Source organism: Podarcis raffonei, chromosome 10, assembly GCF_027172205.1.
Source record: "Podarcis raffonei isolate rPodRaf1 chromosome 10, rPodRaf1.pri, whole genome shotgun sequence".
Lineage (NCBI taxonomy): Eukaryota > Metazoa > Chordata > Lepidosauria > Squamata > Lacertidae > Podarcis > Podarcis raffonei.
The window spans coordinates 76,173,855-76,189,062 of record NC_070611.1 but is presented as its reverse complement, the minus strand read 5'-3'; the positions used below and the strand labels follow the sequence as shown (position 1 = coordinate 76,189,062).

The 15,208-nt window shown below is 47.8% G+C and overlaps 2 protein-coding genes across 4 annotated transcripts in view; one reads left to right on the top strand and one right to left on the bottom strand.

The window, feature by feature from the left end:
* The window catches only part of NCAPH2 (non-SMC condensin II complex subunit H2), a 32,630-nt gene extending 18,811 nt beyond the window's left edge, over positions 1-13,819 (bottom strand). For 2 of the 3 annotated variants that reach the window (XM_053404844.1, XM_053404846.1), the window contains exons 1-9: positions 13,710-13,819; positions 9,940-10,141; positions 9,036-9,137; positions 8,861-8,916; positions 7,509-7,590; positions 5,633-5,704; positions 3,076-3,155; positions 2,352-2,488; positions 2,103-2,195 (exon numbers count right to left, since the gene is read on the bottom strand). In XM_053404844.1, the coding sequence (XP_053260819.1) occupies positions 2,103-2,195; positions 2,352-2,488; positions 3,076-3,155; positions 5,633-5,704; positions 7,509-7,590; positions 8,861-8,916; positions 9,036-9,137; positions 9,940-10,062 (745 nt within the window). In that variant the 5' untranslated portion in view covers positions 10,063-10,141; positions 13,710-13,819. The remainder of the gene's footprint in view (positions 1-2,102; positions 2,196-2,351; positions 2,489-3,075; positions 3,156-5,632; positions 5,705-7,508; positions 7,591-8,860; positions 8,917-9,035; positions 9,138-9,939; positions 10,142-13,709) is intronic. The other variant, XM_053404845.1, reaches the window with a different exon arrangement.
* Positions 13,820-13,967: 148 nt separating this feature from the next.
* LMF2 (lipase maturation factor 2) overlaps positions 13,968-15,208 on the top strand; it is a 35,815-nt gene continuing 34,574 nt past the window's right edge. Inside the window, exon 1 of the mRNA XM_053404838.1 lies at positions 13,968-14,139. Within this exon, the coding sequence (XP_053260813.1) occupies positions 14,040-14,139 (100 nt within the window). The 5' untranslated portion in view covers positions 13,968-14,039. The remainder of the gene's footprint in view (positions 14,140-15,208) is intronic.

Sequence of the window (15,208 nt, the reverse complement as noted above, 5' to 3'; positions counted from 1 at the left end):
TTTCCCTCTATAACACGCAGATTTTTTCTCCTAAAAAGGAAGGGGAAATGTCTGTGTGTGTTATTGAGCGAATGTGTGGTCCCTGGAGCCGAAAAATCAGGCAAAAATCAAATCGCGCTTCACGGAGAAGGGAAACCTGAAAAGAGGAAGCGGCTGCTTTCCTGCATTCTGCCTCAGGGTCTTACTGCCCACCCTGTTCTGTTTCGTTGCTGTGTTTGCTGAAACGGAACAAAGAGCAGGCAAAGCCCCTCCCCTCCAGGCAAGCAGAGGGGAAAGCAGAGTGTCGTTCCTTCTAATTCCTCTCTGTGCTCCGGTGCTGCTGGGTGAGAGGGAGAGAGAGAGGGGGAGTGAGAGATGGCTGGCTTGGGTGGGGGGAAACTTTTGCCTTTCTTTCCTCCCTCCCGTGAAATCCCTCTCCTGCATTCTTAGCCAGCTGCTTCTCTGCACACCCCTCTCATGTCCCTTCTTTGTTTTTCCTTCGCTCCCCACTTAAAATGTGGTTACAAAGCATAGATCCACATGGATCCTCAGGATCTTTGCATTGGGTCACCCCAAATTCACCATCAGATCACATAGCATGTCCATGGCTACAGCCTGCACCAGAAAAATCACGCACCCACTGTTGCCTGGGGCTGCAATGGTGCAAAAACGTGGTTACAAAGCATGGATCCACAGGAATTCTCAGGATTTTTGCATTGGGTCACCCCAAATTCACCATCAGATCACATGTCTGTGGCCACAGCATGAAGCACAAAAATGATACATCCAGTTTCATTCAGAATGTTTTTTCCCTTGTTTTCCTCCTCTAAAAACGATGTGCGTGTTATGGTCAGGTGCGTGTTATAGAGCGAAAAATACGGTAAATAAATTATTATTATTATTATTATTATTATTAGCCATTTATGGCTATGCTCTGCCCTCACAACCAGAGGCAGCGATGCTTCTGAATTCCAGTTGGTGGAAGGCACAGGAGGGGAGAGGACTCTTGCGCTTGGGTCTCCTTGCAGGTTTTCCTTGGGGGCACCCGGTTTGCCACTGTGAGAACAGGATGCTGAATGAGGTCATTGGCCTGACCAGCAGGTGCTGGAGAAAATAATAATTTCATAAAATTGCATTTTGATTGTTCCGTTTTGAGTCTATGGCCTAGCTAAACTGAAAAGGCCTGTAGCTGCTTTTAGGTACCTATGAAAGAGTAAACTGTAAGAATCCATCGTGGCCATTGTATATGCATGAAAAGAGAATCAGCTAGGCATGGCAATTGCAATCGATTTTCAATTGTTTTGTAGACAGATGAAAGGGGACATTGGAAGACTTAACGAACAGAAAAGTCAGTCAAAGTCTTAATAAGGAAAGACAGCAGAAAATGGTTATACGTAATGACATGATATTATGATGAGGGCTGATCTGAAAAGCCAAACAGTTTAGATTGGTTCAGGATGATGACTTTGGGTTGCAACTAATAAGATTGCTGTGATTCTTTGATTGGGGAAAGGAAATGACGTCTGTAATCTGGAAGTGTACAAAAAACATGGCTTTGGATGCGGAACCCTGCAGCCTCCTCCTCATTTCTGAGGCTGTCCCTTTGAGCATTTATTTTTCAATGAAGGCCTCTCACTTGGAGACTGCGTCCTTTTCTTTTGGGTTTCTGGGAGGGATAGCTCCAGTCTGGGAACCTCTTTTTAAGTGTCTCCAATACGGGCTCTTATTTTTCAGATGCCCTCAGTCGTCTCCAGAAAGCCAGCCGCAACTCCACCCCCCCCCCCGCCCCATTCTTTATAATCACACTTTCATTCAGGCACTTCAAATAACTTACAAAAAAACCACTCAGTCGCAAGTCTAACAATAACCTGCATCAAAATCATCCTCCTATTAGTTATGCCTAACAGTATATACTTTTGTCCCTACTCATTTATCCTAACTTTCCCCCCTTCCTCCCTCCCCTTTGAACCCTTCCCCCCCCCAAATTGTTTTCTCTTCTAACCATGTGCACAGATTATTCAAATTTGGATGCTTGGGTTGGCTTCCCCCCATGCTATCCAATTCCTGTAACTTGTCCATTTATTCAAAATCTTTTGACATCTGTCTTGCCAGGCGCAACTCACCGCTTTCTTCGGAGAAGTTCAGCGCAGCGACAGGCGTCCGGAACCCGCAGACGTCCATGGGCGTGGAGCCTGCTGGAAGAAGGCCCTGCACACCTATAGGGAAGGAGAGGGGACTGAGAGGGCCACCCTAGAGCATGGCAGCAACATCCCCCTAACGACCCCAAAGCATGTGGCCCCTTCTTACGCACTTAACATCCCCCCTCCAGTGGAGCAAGAGGGGAGAGAGAAGCACCATGCGCTGGCCCCTACCTATAGAGCCGATCCCCCGGTCCCAGTTCCTGTCCTGTATCGGCGAGAGCCCCACCAGCTCCAGCCTGCCGGTGATTTGAGGAGTGCAGATGTTCATGTGAAAATCCTTCCGGCTCGCCAACTTTTCCCCCTTCTGGCTGCAAGGAAACACAGTGACCTCTTCAGTCTGTAGGCCAGCCCTTTTAGAATCCCTGCTCCACGTTTGCAGTCATGGGATTGTTGTCTTTCACATGACGGTGTATGTTTTGACTCCACAGAGTGGGATGTGATGGAGACAGAGTGTTTGTGTTACTGTGTTCCATGAAGTGGGACTATTGTCCTTTGTTCTTTTTCTCTTCGCTGTCCGATGCTAGAGAGAGAGGGAGCCATGTTGCAGTGCTCCGTGTGTGTTTATATGTAAATAAAGCCGATTAGCCAAAATGCTGAGTTGCTGAGCTCTGTTACACAACTTACACAAACTCTGTGGATCCCTAAGTGTGCCGATGTCTGTGGGCATCAGTCGCTGTGATGTTCAGGCTGAAGAAAGATTGTGAAGCTCCCGAACGATTGACCAGGAGGGAGGGAACATGCCAGCCGGGCAGGTGTCTCTACCAGGATCCTACTTGTGTGTAGGCTGAACTCCTGACAAGCCCTAGAGAGCTGGGCAGCATGAGAAGGCACGCCTCCCCCAGAGCGCATTTCCCTCTGACTAGGAAAATTAAAGGTTGGGGCAGGGGATCCTTACCTGAAGAGGGGATTGTCCGTCTTTTCTGCGTCATCTGGTGGAACCAGGGCCATTGGAGTCAAGGGGACAATGTCGTTCGCCTGGAAAGATAAGGAAGCGAGTTCCAACGTGTCTAGGGAGAGGGGCGGTGGGGGTCGTCATCTGGGGCAGGAGGGGTGCTGAGCACCTATGGCCTCCTGGAGACTCAGCCATCTCAGGCTAGAGAGCGGATGAGCTTCCCTTCAGCCGAGTGCTCTTCTTCAGCTGCTGGCAGTGCCCTATTTTTCTAGCTGGGAGTTGTGGCAAAGGGATCACAGGAAGCAGCCTTGCGTTGTGCTAGATCATTGGGGCCCATCTAGTGCAGTTTTGCTCACACTGGCTGGAAGCAGCAATACAGTGGGTACCTTGGTTCTCAAACGGCTTAGTACTCAAACAGCGAAAACACAGAAGTAAGTGTTCCGGTTTTCGAACGCTTTTCGGAAGCCCAACTTCTGATGCGGCTGCCGGCTATTGTTTCCGGGGCACCTGCACCAATCAGAAGCTGCGCCTTGGTTTTTGAACATTTCGGAAGTCAAACGGAGTTCCGGAACAGATTAAGTTTGGCGCTTCTGTTTTTGCTATTTCTTTTGCATTTTTGTTTTTGAGGCTTTTCCGGTTAATTTATTTTTGTGACAGTGTGGAGCCCAGTTCAGCTACTGATTGATAGATTGTGTGACTGCGGAAATGGATAAAAGCCCCCCATCCAAACAACGTTCATCATCAGTGCAGGTAAGAAAAAAATAATTTCAATTTTTATCATCTAGAATACTGTCTTATTTATTTTATAGTAGAAAACATTGATTATTGCTTTCATTTTATGGATCAATGGTCTTGTTAGTAAAATTCATGTTAAACTGCTGTTTTAGGGGTCGTTTTAAAAATCTGAAACGGATTAAAATGTTTTGCATTACTTTCTATGGGAAAGTGTATCTTGGTTTTGGAACGCTTTGGTTTTGGAACGGACTTCTGGAATGGATTGAGAACTAAGGTACCACTGTACAGAGTTTCAGTCTTACCCCGCCCTACTAGCAAAATAGATGCTCTGCTGTTTTTTTAAATAACCCTTTCCATTAAAAGTTTTCAACATAGAGTACAATAAAAGCAAAACAGAGCGAGAAGATAGAAATAGAAGAGCATAAAAAAAGGAATAAAATGAAGAAAGTATAAAACCCTCTATCTCTAAGTTATATCTTTACCCTTAATCCACATAAAAGAGATGTTCTGCTATTGAGCCACAGCCCTTCTCATGCAGTGGAAGGTGGGAGAAGAAGATGCAGCCCTGCTGGAGACCTTCCAGGAAAGGGGAAATTGGATGGGTCTGCTTGCCGATTAAAGGAGGCATAAACAAGCAGGGCCTTCTGGCTTAGGGGAACAGGAGTGTGACAGAAAGATGACAAAGCTGGACTCGGAAGGTCGAAAGCACAAGAACGTAGGAAGAATGCTGTTTCCGGCTGACCTGATGTCTTGTGCCAGCCACGAAGCAACAGTTCTCAGTCTGGAACTCACAGCAATGTGATATTTCAATGGCCACAAACATCTATGAGCAAGGGACTTGGGAGGGAAGGCTGTAGGCCATGCCTTGCATGCAACAGCTCCTCCAAGCAATCTACAGCATCTCCAAGCAAGGCCGGGAATGTTCCTGGTCTGAACCCTGGAGGATCACTATCTGTCAGCGTAGACAAAATCTCCCTTAAATGCACCCAAGGCCTGACTCAGTATAAGCTAGCTTCCCATTGCTTCAGTTTCATCACCTTGGCTGGGAGCCCTGGAAGATCTGCTCCCTGCCCTGCAAGCTTCCTCCCATCTGGCCTGGGAGGGTGGGGCCCGGACTGACTCCAGCTACAATAAGTCAATGCTGCTGAAGAGGCCAGAGACCATCTTGGCTGCCTCTTGGAGAAGACTCAGGTCATTGAATCTGAGCTTCCACAGCTGCCCCTGGCCATGAACCACCATTGGCAGAACTGGCGGCGACAGCAGCAGTTATGCTCTATGCTTATAATATTTTATCCTCTTGATAATTATGCCATTTGAAATGTGCACTTAGTATTTGACCTTTTTTTAGTATTTTTTTTTTTGAAATATTCAAGGCAATTATTTTTTTAACTTTGCTGCGCTCAAAGTGCATTCTGTAGCTCACCTTCTTTGCAACACTTTACTTTGAAACCTTTTAAGATAATATTATAATTTCCTGTTAATTACTTTGCTTTGGATATCTACATCTAACTTTCTTCAGTAATGTTTTGTTCTGGATTGTTTTATTTGATGTTTGAACGTGTGGTAAATAGCTTTGAGATTTTTTTCTCAAAGCTGGCTTTAAGAGGGGATGTTGCAATACCCAAATCACAGTTCTCCATGTTAAACTTAGATGTGTTATGACACACACCGCGCTACTTGTGGCCGAATTCACAATTTCAGCAGTGGGGCAGAGGAGGGGGGGGTCAAACTTGTATGAAGCTCAACATACCCCCCTTGAATTCCTGACCCCTCCCATTCCATTCATCTTCAGACATCAAAAATGGGAACAGCAGAGGCTACTCACACTGTGTTTCTGGTTTCCCCTCATGTCATTGCTTGCTCTGCTGGTATCGCGGATGTCGTCCAAAGAGAGGAACTACAGAGAAACAGAGAAACTCCATCAATGGTGCACATCGCCTAGGCAAGCAGGGAGTGGGAGGGCAGAAGAAGAAAAGGGAGCCTGCCCAAAGCTACATACTAAATTGCTTTTAATGGGAGGTACCATGGCTGCCATTTAAAAATAAAGATAAAAATCTAGCCTGCCCCATCCCTAGTCCTCAAGGCAGGCTACAATTTTGAAGTGACATTAAGTGTATCTAGGCAACATAAAAAGATACATGCACCTGACAAAGTAGACTTTCATCTATATAACCTTATAATTAATAATAATAATAATAATAATAATAATAATAATAACCCGCCCTTCCTGGTTCAAAAACCGGGCTCAGGAAAGCTAACAACAAATTTAAAACACTTAATTGTAAAAGCAGCATAAAATACAGTATAAAAACATGAATAACAATGAAATTCAAAATTCAGAAATCAGTTTAGGGGAAATAAGCATTAGATAATCACCAGGGCTAGCTGGCTGAATTGGTCCTACTTGGGCAGGCGAGGAGGCCAGGGGAGAATTAGCTGTGGGGTCTCAGAGCGGGTGATCTTCATAAAAGGGGAGGGAGAGGGAAGGAAGGGGAATAAAAGATCAGGCTAAGTTCAAATTAAAGCCAGGCAGAATAGCTCTGTCTTACAGGCCCGACGGAAGGAGGTTAAATCCTGCAGGGCCCTAGTCTCATGGGACAGAGCATTCCACCCGGTCGGAGCCATCACTGAAAAGGCCCTGGCCCTGGTGGAGGATAGTCTGACTTCCTTAGGGCCCGGGACCTCTAAACTAGGGTTATTCATGGTCCTCTGTGGGGCATACCAGGAGAGGCGGTTGCGTAAATGAGGGCCCTAAGCTGCTTTATGTCATAAAGCATTCATTAGGTCAGCAGTGCTTGAAACTCAATCTCAAGGTCAAGAATCCTGCATTGCAGGGGGTTGGACTACATGATCCTTGTGGTCCCTTCCAACTCTAAAAATTATTATTATTATATTATTATTATTATTATTTCTCCCCCACCCATCTGGCTGGGTTTTCCCAGCCCCTCTGGGCGGCTTCCAACAAAAGATTAAAAATACATTAAACCATCAGTCATTAAAAACTTCGCTAAACAGGGCTGACTTCAGGTGTCTTCTAAATGTCATATAGTTGTTTATTTCTTTGACATCTGAAGAGAGGGTGTTCCACAGGGCGGGTGCCACTACCGAGAAGGCCCTCTGCCTGGTTCCCTGCAACCTCACTTCTCGCAGGGAGGGAATCGCCAGAAGGCCCTCGGCACTGGACCTCATTGTCCGTGCTGAACAATTGGGGTGGAGACGCTCCTTCAGGTATACCGGACCGAAACCGAATCTACAATTCTATGATGTTTGAAGGAGCTGCAGGACTCCAATGTTGCTTCTGCTAGAGCAGGCAAGCCCAGCCACCCCTCTGGAATTTATACAAAGAGATTGCTGGCAGCATTTTCCTGTACGTTTCTGCAACTAGAAGAAGCCTACAGTCATCGCCAAGAGCAAAAATTAAAGCTTTTGCCAACCTGGTGCCCCCCAGTTAAACTAGGACATCCTCTCAGCTGATGGGAGGCTGTAGCCCAGCATCTGAAGGCTGGCAGGTTGGCAAAGGCTGTTCTACAGATGGATGAAGCAGAACGGCCACAGGCAAGAGCTGCTTTGGCGCTGCTCAGACAGAATCCATCTGCAGCCAGTTTCTGTTGCTGCCTTTGGCCCCGTCAAAAGAACAGCTTTGCCTGCAGAGGGAGAGAGAATATGGACACATTCTCTTGCACAATGGCAATGGGCCTCACCTTTTCCTCTTCTGCTGCTGGTCCATTGCTGACATCTCTGTCAACTCCATCTTCTCCTACTGATGCAGCCTGCTTCTCACGCCTAATTGGTGGGAGTTGAAAGAGTGACGAGAAAAGGAAAATCAGAGCAAATTGTTGTTTTTTAAATTTTAATCCCTCTCTTTTTCAAGCCAATGAAAGTCCCCCCGAAGGGTGCAGAATCCAGGTTACCAGGCAATACTACAGTCAAGGTTCAGGATGAAGGCGCCAGGCAAACTTTCCTGGGGAGAGCATTCTACAGAGCGGGAGCCACTGCAGAAAAGGCCCTGTTCTTGTTGCCACCGTCCGGACCTCTCAAGGAGGAGGCACACGAAGGAGGGCCTCAGATGATCTCCGGGACCCGGAAGGTTCATATGGGAAGAGGCGGTCCTTGAGGTATTGCGGTCCCGAGTCTTTGGTACCACAGAACTTTCTGCCTACTTACAGCTATAGGAATGACTGGTTGGATGCAGTCAGAAAAATAAGCCAGTGTAAAATTCTTTGCACTGATCATTTCTATCTACAAATGGTGGGGGTGGTTTCAAAGTACTGTACATAGACAAATGTGGTTTTATGTCAAAACAACAACACGTCTCCTTGCTAGCAAGGAAGCTAGCACGTCAGCGGAGCTGTGTTTCTGGAATTGTTCTTATAATAAAACACATGGAGAGGAATGGTGGAAACACCTAGCCCCACGGTCATAACACGAGGCAGCAGGAAACGAGCAAGTGAAAGACATGCCAACTTAAGACAAATGAAGCAAACATTTGGAAGCAGAAAACAAAATTGCTCCTTCACGATATGAGGACATAAACCTAGAGCACTCTCAATGCCAGAAAACTTCCAGAAAAGGAAGCTATTCAGCTCCACTAACCAAATTTTTGCTGTCAATATTAGAAAAAAGTACACCTGACAACTTAAAAGATTTGTGTAAAGTAAAAAAAACAATGGAGAGAGACAAAGCTATCTTGGCAATACAATCAAATCTTGGATCGCGAACATCTCCGTTTTGGAACGTTTCGGCTCCCGAACGTCAAAAACCTGGAAGTAAATGTTCCGGTTTTCGAACGTTTTTCAGAAGCCGAATGTCTGATGCAGCTTCCGCATGAGTGCAGGAAGCTCCTGCAACCAATCAGAAGCTGCGCCTCGGTTGTCAAACGTTTTGGAAGCCGAACAGGCTTCTGGAACGGATTACAACCGAGGTTTGACTGTAACTAAGTCAAAGGCAGCACAATGGGCAGAGGAAGGTGAGGGATTCAAGGACAAAAATATGAAGAGCTCTAGCCACTCCGGAAGTGAAAATCTTCCCTCCCCTCAAAAAAAGTTCAACTAACTTCTTATTGGAAATGAAATCAAGTGCCTGGAAGACCAGTGAGTAGAGAGATTCCACCTGAAAAAAGAGAAAAAAGGCAACAGGTTTAGAGGCAAGAATGGAGGTTTGCTAAGCCAATCAATTTTGTTGCAGTTCCATGGTCCATCTAGTTTGAGCATTCTTGATAGCCACCTCACCTTCTTACTGTAGATGCAGGCAGAACCTTGGATGAGCATTGCTGCTTCTGTAAAGTTCATGGTGGTTCTGCCATTATCAAATGAAATGCAGATCTGCGCCAGCTGCAGGATCAAATAAATAAATAAATACATGAGGTGACAAGAGAATACAGGAATAATATTCTGTTTCGGCAAACTAATTCTAATAGACAGCAAGAGCTTTGTTTGATTTTGTTCTTCAATCATATCAGCATCGAAAAGCAACTAAGGGTAGTGCTTATATCCCAATTTAACAGGGAACAAACGGAGACATGTTGGATCTCCCATAGCTTGCTTCCCTGAAACTTTGCTTCTCGCAGTGAGGGAACTGTCAGAAGGCCCTCGGTGCTGGACCTCAGTGTCGGGTAGAACGAAGGGGGTGGAGACGCTCCTTCAGGTATACTGGACCAAGGCCGCTTAGGGCTTTAAAGGTCAGCACCAACACTTTGAATTGTGCTCGGAAACGTACTGGGAGCCAATGTAGGTCTTTCAGGACTGGTGTTATGTGGTCTTGGCGGCCACTCCCAGTCCCCAGTCTAGCTGCCACATTCTGGATTAGTTGCAGTTTCTGGGTCACCTTCAAAGGGAGCCCCACGTAGAGCGCGTTGCAGTAGTCCAAGCGGGAGATAACCAGAGCATGCACCACTCTGGCGAGACAGTTCTGTGGGCAGGGAGGGTCTCAGCCTGCGTACCAGATGGAGCTGGCAGACAGCTGCCCTGGACACAGAAGACAGGTGCTACTCCTCCTTTAAAGCCCCGCCCGCAGCTAGAAGGAGACTTTCACTCTGCAGGGGCAGAGACACCATCGGTAGAATGAGATTCCCGTGCCAAAGCAGCTCCCTGCCCACACGCTTCCCTCAAAGCAGGAGCAAATGGAGGCACTTACCTCCTCCAGGTACTCTCCCAGCTGAGCTGCCACGTCCACAGCCCAGTTCGCAGTGAGGTCCCTTATCGGCTTGAGGAAGTGCACGAAACGAGACTCCACGTCCTCCATGGCAGCAAATCCCATCCAGAACAGACCCACACTCCAGGGGTTTAATGCATTTTAGGCATGAAGGTTCAGGTTCCGCCCGCTGTTCAAAGACCTGCTGTTCAGATAACAAATAACCAAAATAAAGAAGAGAGTGACTTGCATAATCCCACCCATTAAGAACTGGAGCCAGTGTGGTACAGTGGTTAGAGCAGAGCTTTCCAAACATCCCACGTTGGCGACATGCTTTTTAGATATGCGTCATTTCACAACAAAGTACAGTGGTGCCCCGCAAGACGAAATTAATCCGTTCTGCGGGTGTCTTCGTCTTGCAGGGATTTTCGTCTTGCGGAGCACCACTATCAGCGGATCAGCTGATAAGCGGTAATTGACAGATAAGCGGCTTAGCGGCTTTTAGCGGCTTAGCGGCAATTTGCAGATAAGCGGCTTAGCGGCTTTCAGAAAAGGGGGAAAAAACGGAAGATCCCGAAAAAATTTTCGTTTTGCAAGACAACCCCATAGAAAAATTCATCTTGCGAAGTGGAAAAAATATCGGAAAGCCCTTTCGTCTTGCGCGTTTTTCATTTAGCGGGGCATTCGTCTAGCGGGGTACCACTGTAATTCGGTTTTACTAGTGAACCAGAGTTTGAGCTAACCCCTTTCCAGTTACGGAAGGAGTGGCAGGGAGTGTTTGAGCAACACACCTGCACACTAACACACAGTTTGGAAAGCTCTGGGTTAGAGTGTAGGGACTCTGACCTCCTGGAAGACCAGGGTTCAAACCCACCCTCAGCTATGAAACCCACTGGGTACCCTTGGGCCAGTCACTGCCTAACCTACCCCACAGTGAGGACTGAATGAGGGAGAGAACCAGTTCTGCCACCTTGAGCTCCTTGGAGAAAAAGGCGGTGTTTAAATGCAATAAATAGACCACCAATTCTCCAATATAGGAGGGTGTAACACAGCCTACCTTCTCCCTCTCCACCGTGATGTTGCCTAGACAGGGGGTTGGTGCAAAAGGTCTGGGTCCCAACTCAGGAGACTTAGCAGATTTTGAGTCAGAGATACCATAAGATTATTAAATCCAGCATCTCAATTGAGCTAAATGCATTAGTGGGTATGTCGGCAATCTGCCCCTGCAAGACACCCACTAAATTTGCAGATCTCAGAGGGCAAAGAGGTGTGGGGGGGGGGAGTCAGGGCTCCACACCTTGGCAAAACCAAGCAGCCTGGCTTCAGAACCTTCGGTCTTGTTTTCTACCCCATGCCAAAGACTCCCTCTTTACCCATTTATCATCAATTTACATATCAACTTTTACATGTGTCCCAAGGCGATTTGCAAACATGCTACATAAACACCTGAAATAATGTTTTAAAAAAATATTTCTGTCCTAGAATGGGAACACACTACTTAAAAAGACAAGAAAATGAATTGGACTCCTTGGCAGGTTTTGAATAAACATACACAAATTTCTTGATTGTTAACATAGTAGATAGATAATATAAGGATTTATACAATTTTACAGTATGCAGGGAACAATATGAGTTGAGAAATCAGAGAGGAGCTGAGGGAAGTCTCTGGGGAGGAGGGAGGGTTTGATGGGGAGGTGGGGGGGGAAATGGGGGGGGAATAATGAATATGCGATGTTTTGATATTTTGTTATGTTGAAATTGTTAATAATTTTTTTTAAAAAAAATCTTTCTGTCCTGCTGGACAAGCTTGCAGAATCTACTATCACTTATCAATTCATGCACCACACTTGACAACCATATGTCAGGAGTGCTCTGATGGTGTTTCCTGCTTGGCAGGGGGTTGGACTCGATGGTCCTTGTGGTCTCTTCCAACTCTATAATTCTATAATTCTATGATTCTATGTGTCTCAAGGCAATTTCCAAACACACCACAGGAAAAGCATGTATTTTAAGGGCACGCCCCTTTCTTCCAGTCGTAAACCATTTCTGTTCTCTCCCCCCCAAACATCTTTATTGACAGTTAAAAAGTACATAATTATATGTGCACTAAACATGGTGAGACGTAAATAAGAGAAATAGAAAAAGAGAAACAGCCCCCGTGTAGAAGGGGGAAGGGGAGGAGAAAAAACATACCAAACTTTTACAGAGTTGCTATCCTGTTCTTTGCATGCGCTTCACGTGGGCCTCTTAGAAATTCTGATTATCAGGCAGTACATAAATGCCTGAAATAAAGCAACTGTTTTCACTCCAGTCTCCACCCCGTATTTTTACACTGATGCCAAATGCATCCTACTGTTATTATGGTTATTGTTAATTATCTGCTTTTCCTCTGGGCAGGTGGCCACAATTAAAACACGGTATATTAAAAGTACAGCTTCAATTAGAGTCACGGGAATAAGGCGGGCTGGGAGGGGAGCAGTTAGGGAGTCCTAACAGCTCCTCTGAAGAGCATGTGCACTAGAGGCGCCAAATGAAGGGAATCAATCAACCAATCAATTAAAGGAACAAATCTTTTGGAGTTGGGAGGGTCATTTCCTTTTGGTTTTAATGCTATATCTAGGTGGTTTTGGGGGGTGTTGCTTTAGGTTGCCCTGGGCAAAATAAAAGCAGGTCACAAATTCAACGAATGAATAATTCATTGGTGGATTGGTGGACTGAACGACCGAATGCATGAAGGGAAGTGACAATCGAACGAATTAGTAAAGGGAATGAAAACGCCGAGTAATTTTATGGGTTTTTTCCCTAATACCGAGAACCACCCCATGATCCTAGGATGAAGGGGCGGTGTCAGTGCCGGATTTATGTATAAGCTAAACAAGCTTAGGGCCCCACTCTCTTGGGGGCCCCCAAAAAAATTAAAGGGGAAAAAACCCTGGATGTACATTTCCAAAATATAAGATAAAAAAACAAATAAAATAAAACCTACATACAACAACAGTATTCTGTGTTTTGCAGGCTCCTATGATGTAAGTCATGGGCCCCGCCTGCTCCCTAAAATATCACTGGTTTGCTCATTTCTATATAGAGGGTGCCTACATTCTGCATGGACTGAGTGCATGGCCACATGTGCAAATGGCTTGAGATACCTATGAGGTCCATCAATGACCATATAGCATATATTCCACACAAAAAACAGTGGCAATTTGTTGTTGACAAAGGACAGCTGGACATATCAAGGGCCACATTACCTTCAGCAGCTGAGGGCCTCATCAAACCTAAGCTCTGGGCGGTGTGAAAATTTAACACCTCCTACAACAACGACTGAATGAATGAACAAATTAATTTCATTCTGAACCGCCATTAATTTGATTCTGAATTGATTTTCGAATGTATTTCAATTGACTGTGATTTTATGTAAATGGTGCTGTTTTTACTCTTGCTAGCCGCTCTGAGCCCGGCTTTGGCTGGGGAGGGCGGGATATAAAAAATATTTAATTATTATTATTATTATTGTTCGATAACTAAGTAAAAAAAGCTAATAAACACACCTATGAATAAAGGAAGGGAATAAATGAAGAAACAAATGAGACCCGCGAATAAATAAACGAAGGGGGTAAACGGAGAAAAAGTGAGCGGCGGCGTCTCCTGAGCATGTGCAGAGTGCAATTGGCCTCAGCGCCGCCCCCCGCCCTGGGAGGGGGTGTTCCTACCTGCGCGGTTGCTATGGAGACCGGGGGACGACCCCCGACCCCCCTTCCCTCCCCCGGACTCACCCGTCGCTCCCTCGCGCGCCGCTCCCAACGCTCCGCGAATTCGTCTTTCCCGCCCGTCGCGGCGCAGTGACGCCCTCGAAGCCGCGCCGCTGTGACGCGATCCCTCCGCGCCGCCTTCTCCTTCTTAAGCGCAGGCCCCGCCCTCCTCCTCCTCCTCCTCCTCCCCCCCCCCGCGCCCCGCCTGGGCGCTGGCGTTCTAACCGCGCCCCCTCGCGGCGCCTGAGCCAATCAGCTCGGCGGCCCGGGCGTTCTGAGCCCGCCCCCTGGCGAAGTTGGCTACATTGTAGCGAGCCGCGAGCGCAGGCTGCTTCTTTCGCCGCCGCCGCCGCCATGGGAGCCGAGCCGCCCCGCCTGGCCCGCCAGCTGTTCCTGCGGGGCTTGGCCGCCGTCTACGTCGCCGCCTTCGCCTCGCTCTACGTCCAGGTCCCCGGTGAGCGCGGCGCCGAGAAGGGTCTCCCTTCCCCGGGACTCGGGCCCTTTCTGCTGCCGCTGCTGCGCAAGGCTCGTCTCCGTCCCGGGGGCCGGTGAGGGCCCCGCGGGCCGGGGAGAGGGAGGAGGCCGCCGGGGAAGGGGTGGGAAGAGGGCCAGGGTTTGTGCTAAGGGCCGCGAGGGAGAAGCGGGAAGCGTTGAGCCGAGCCATTGCACTCTGCAGGCGCTCAGGTGCCCTCTTGCTCTCCTGCACGGGAAGCGGCGTTTTGAGGCTCCTTGCGGGGGGGGGGAGTTTCGCTGGGTCTGCACGAAATGTGGGTAGCAGCTCTCGGGGGGCGAGCGCGTGGCGTGTGGGTTCGGGTGTCCTCGGAAACCTGGCCTCGCTGCATTGCAGCGGGTCGGACTGGATGACCTTTGGAGGTCCCTTTGGACTCTTAGCATTTTGTGATGCTGGGGATTCTAGGCATTGCAAGCTGGGGGCTGCAGGTGAGGCCGGAGGGAAGCATGCACGGAACGCCGCGTGTGTGAGAGAGAGGGAGACGTGGCTGTCGGCTTGGGCCTGGAAGGACCGGGACAGATGCTGGCAACTTCGGAGGAGCGGGCCCGGGCAGCGGAGTCGGGTCTGTGCAGGGCGCCCTTCTGGCTCGGCAGGTGGAGCCAGGATGAAACCGCCAGCTCCGCTTCCCTGGGAGCAGCTTGGTACAAAGCAGGGGTCTCCAACCTGGTGCCCTCCAGATGTTGAAGACTGCAGTTTCCCCCATACCTGACTCTTAACTGTATTGACAGGGGTGAACTTTGGTGATGTGGTAAAACAGCTGGAATTGTAGTCCAAAACAGCTGGAAGGCACTGGGTGAACCCATTATTCATGTTTGTCCTGTTATTCCTCCTGTAGGAGCACAATGTGATTATGCAATACCGTGGAAATATACCCTGACATTGCTAACAGCTTTATTCAGGGCAGGGGTGGGAAACTTTGGACTCTCCAGATGTTGCTGATGGGAGCTGGAGGAGAACAACATCTGGAGTGCCACAGGTTCCCCATCCCTGGCCTAGAATTCTGGTCTTGATC